This window comes from Solanum tuberosum, unplaced genomic scaffold, assembly GCF_000226075.1.
Source record: "Solanum tuberosum cultivar DM 1-3 516 R44 unplaced genomic scaffold, SolTub_3.0 scf00394, whole genome shotgun sequence".
NCBI lineage: Eukaryota > Viridiplantae > Streptophyta > Magnoliopsida > Solanales > Solanaceae > Solanum > Solanum tuberosum.
In genome coordinates, this window is record NW_006239329.1 from 142,291 (window position 1) to 145,165 (window position 2,875).

A 2,875-nucleotide genomic window follows, 5' to 3' on the forward strand; every position below is an offset into this window, starting at 1 on the left:
GTCGGCAGTGTGTACATTAGTACCAAATATATATATATATATATATAAGACATACCTAAAAACAAAAACAAAAAAGCAAAAAAGGAAAAATTATTTATAAATAAGGAAAATTGTTTATATTATAGTATAAATAACTCCTTAATATTATTGGTGTATCTAACTTACATTCAGTAATAATAGGTGACATAGTTAGACAGAAATGGAAGGGTAAAAGTGAGTCTATCATATTGGGGGGAAAATTACTCATTTCTTTTTAGATAATATATAACGATCTTAGCTTATTATTAAAAATGTCATATCACCTCTTTTATTATATGAATCATATAGATATAAATTATGTAAATATTTTTAAGGCGTCATTTCATGATTTAAAAACGGTCAATTATAAAAGAAAAGAAGAGGAAACAATAAAAAAATTTCATTTCTTCTTTATTTTCTCATTTTCAATGATTTTTTGTGTGGACATATTAGGCAAGAAAAGCACTTGGAGCGCTCAAGGGTGTCGTGAAATTGCAAGCTTTAATAAGAGGCCATAATGTTCGAAAACGAGCGCAAATTACACTCCAATGCATGCAATCTCTTGTTCGCGTGCAAAATCAGGTAACTTTGACTCAAATCTTATATTTGTATGAAAAAAATATTGAATATGTACAAATAATTTATTCAGAACTCAAAAAATGATGAAATTCTAGTTTAGAACTCTTAAACTAAAAATCATGTCTCTACCGCGCTGCTTAGGTGTGTGATCAACGTAGAAGGTTATCTTGTGAAGGAATTAGTTGTGATTCAATGTTCAAAGAGCCAAAAAGCATTTTGGAGCTTCATCTCAATGATAAGGAGTCCAATGTGAGTGTCTTATTTATATTAAACCCTTTGGGAACGTCCGATAAGATTGGAACGACACAGAAAATATACTTATATGTTATTTTTCATATGTTTATGTAGTCTATAAATCAAGCTAGTATTCCGGACAACGATGGTTATGATCATTTACATGCACTAGAAAAAATTGAAGCTTTGTTACACAAAGCAAAGGTAGCTGCTAAAAAGCGCGAAAATACGCTTGCTCATGCATTCTCTCGAAAGGTATATATATTCACTAATCATTTCGACTCTTTTCTCTACTTAGTCAACTTCTCATATTTCCTCGAATACTATTTTTTAGAAGTCATTTACCCAAGCTTTCACCTCTTTAGTTAGTAGAGAACCTCAAGTACGTCTAATAGCTTCAAATTTTTGTATTATAGATGTGGACCTCGAATAAGGATGAAGATTCAAGTAGCAATACAGAACTTGACGAGGATTTGAGAGTTTTTGACGTAATAGATGAAAAGAATCGCAAAAGTACTAGTAGAGCTTCATGCGATCAACCAAGAGATCGCATAAAGAACATTGAAATTGACACGGCTTGTTCTTACTCTAACTCGGACACTGAGTTTTGGCGATTACACCATCAATACTATCACGACCATCAACAAAAGTTCTATTCATCGTATGTAGTCCCTTCTCCTCTCTCCCATAGAGCGAATATCAACGCCTTGCCCATGACACCACCGTTAAAGATGAAAAATATCCAAGTTCACTCTGCTAGTCCTCGCTACAGAAGGGAAGAGAACAACCATCACCGAATGGCTCTTCTCTCCCATAGAGCGAATGTTAACTCTTCACCTACAGCAGTTGATCAGCCAAGTTACATGGCAGCTACAGCATCAGCTAGGGCGCGAGAACGGTCACAAAGCACTCCAAGACAGATACCGATGACTCCAGAAAGAGAAAAAACAAGTTCAACAAAGAAACGTCTATCTTTCCCTATTCAATGAGAGACATTGTTAACTTATTATATCGGTTAGCACTAGATAGAAAACGCGTACAACTGTACATGGATCATTAATCCGATAGACATTATTATTACTATGTAAAATGTATTTTCAATCTCGTGATCTTACACATATCAGATCACAAGATTGAAACAGAGAAAGTTTACCAAATCAATACACTTTTAATCAAATTGATATTTAATTACACTTCAAGTTAATCCATGCAAAACGCCGGCATCTGGCACACCATCTTCAAAACCATCTCTCATACTATAAAAGACGTGACACGTCAACAAACTATATGAACCGGCCTGATGTTGCCTCCCAGCCTCCCTGGCCAAACCGAGATTTTCCGCCACCCAGTCTAAACCACCGTGAAGATTAGGAATATGTATCGTCAAACGCTTCACATCATATAATTTATCTCCAAAAAACATCTTAACAAATTCGAAAAATTCATCTAAACTATCTGGAAGATTCCGGCCCCTGAGAATTTTCAACAAGAATGCAATATCAAACTCGCCTTGAAACGTTACCCAACTCACTGAATCACTGCATACAAGCCCAGACGACATCAACAACTCACCGAAATCAATTGATCTAATCCCAAAATCTAGATTCCTTTGTAAGTCAATCCCACTGTCTACAAGGAGCTGGATTGAGGCCTCTACGTAGGGATCATACATCCGATTGAAATCGGAAAAGTTGAACTGCCATACAACCCGACGCCGTTGCTTTTCAATGTCCAATTCCGGCAAGTTCCCATTAGCATCAGAAAGGGTAATCCCAACTTGAATAAGTTTCAATGCATCAACATTCAATTTCAACACATTATACTTCTCTGCCGGAGACTGCTGCGAAAAGGGTACCGGGGAATTGTAGATTCTGCCAGGATACTCTGTATCCATCGAAATACAGGGGAATTTATCAATTGAATCAGAAATTTCTTTGAATGCTTTTTTGAGATTATTAGCCCATACTTCTCGAATCAGAATCGGGTATCGATTCGGATCTACTCCATTAACATCCATGATTGAGAATTCACCAAGATTCAGAGA

At 35.8% G+C, this 2,875-nt stretch overlaps 1 protein-coding gene across 2 annotated transcripts in view; it reads left to right on the plus strand.

Moving 5' to 3' along the window:
* LOC102594740 (protein IQ-DOMAIN 14-like) overlaps positions 1-2,024 on the plus strand; it is a 4,737-nt gene extending 2,713 nt beyond the window's left edge. For both annotated transcript variants that reach the window (XM_015303074.1, XM_015303075.1), the window contains exons 4-7: positions 472-600; positions 739-846; positions 946-1,086; positions 1,248-2,024. In XM_015303074.1, coding sequence (XP_015158560.1) covers positions 472-600; positions 739-846; positions 946-1,086; positions 1,248-1,820 — 951 coding nt within the window. In that variant the 3' untranslated portion in view covers positions 1,821-2,024. The remainder of the gene's footprint in view (positions 1-471; positions 601-738; positions 847-945; positions 1,087-1,247) is intronic.
* The last annotated feature ends 851 nt before the right edge of the window (positions 2,025-2,875 follow it).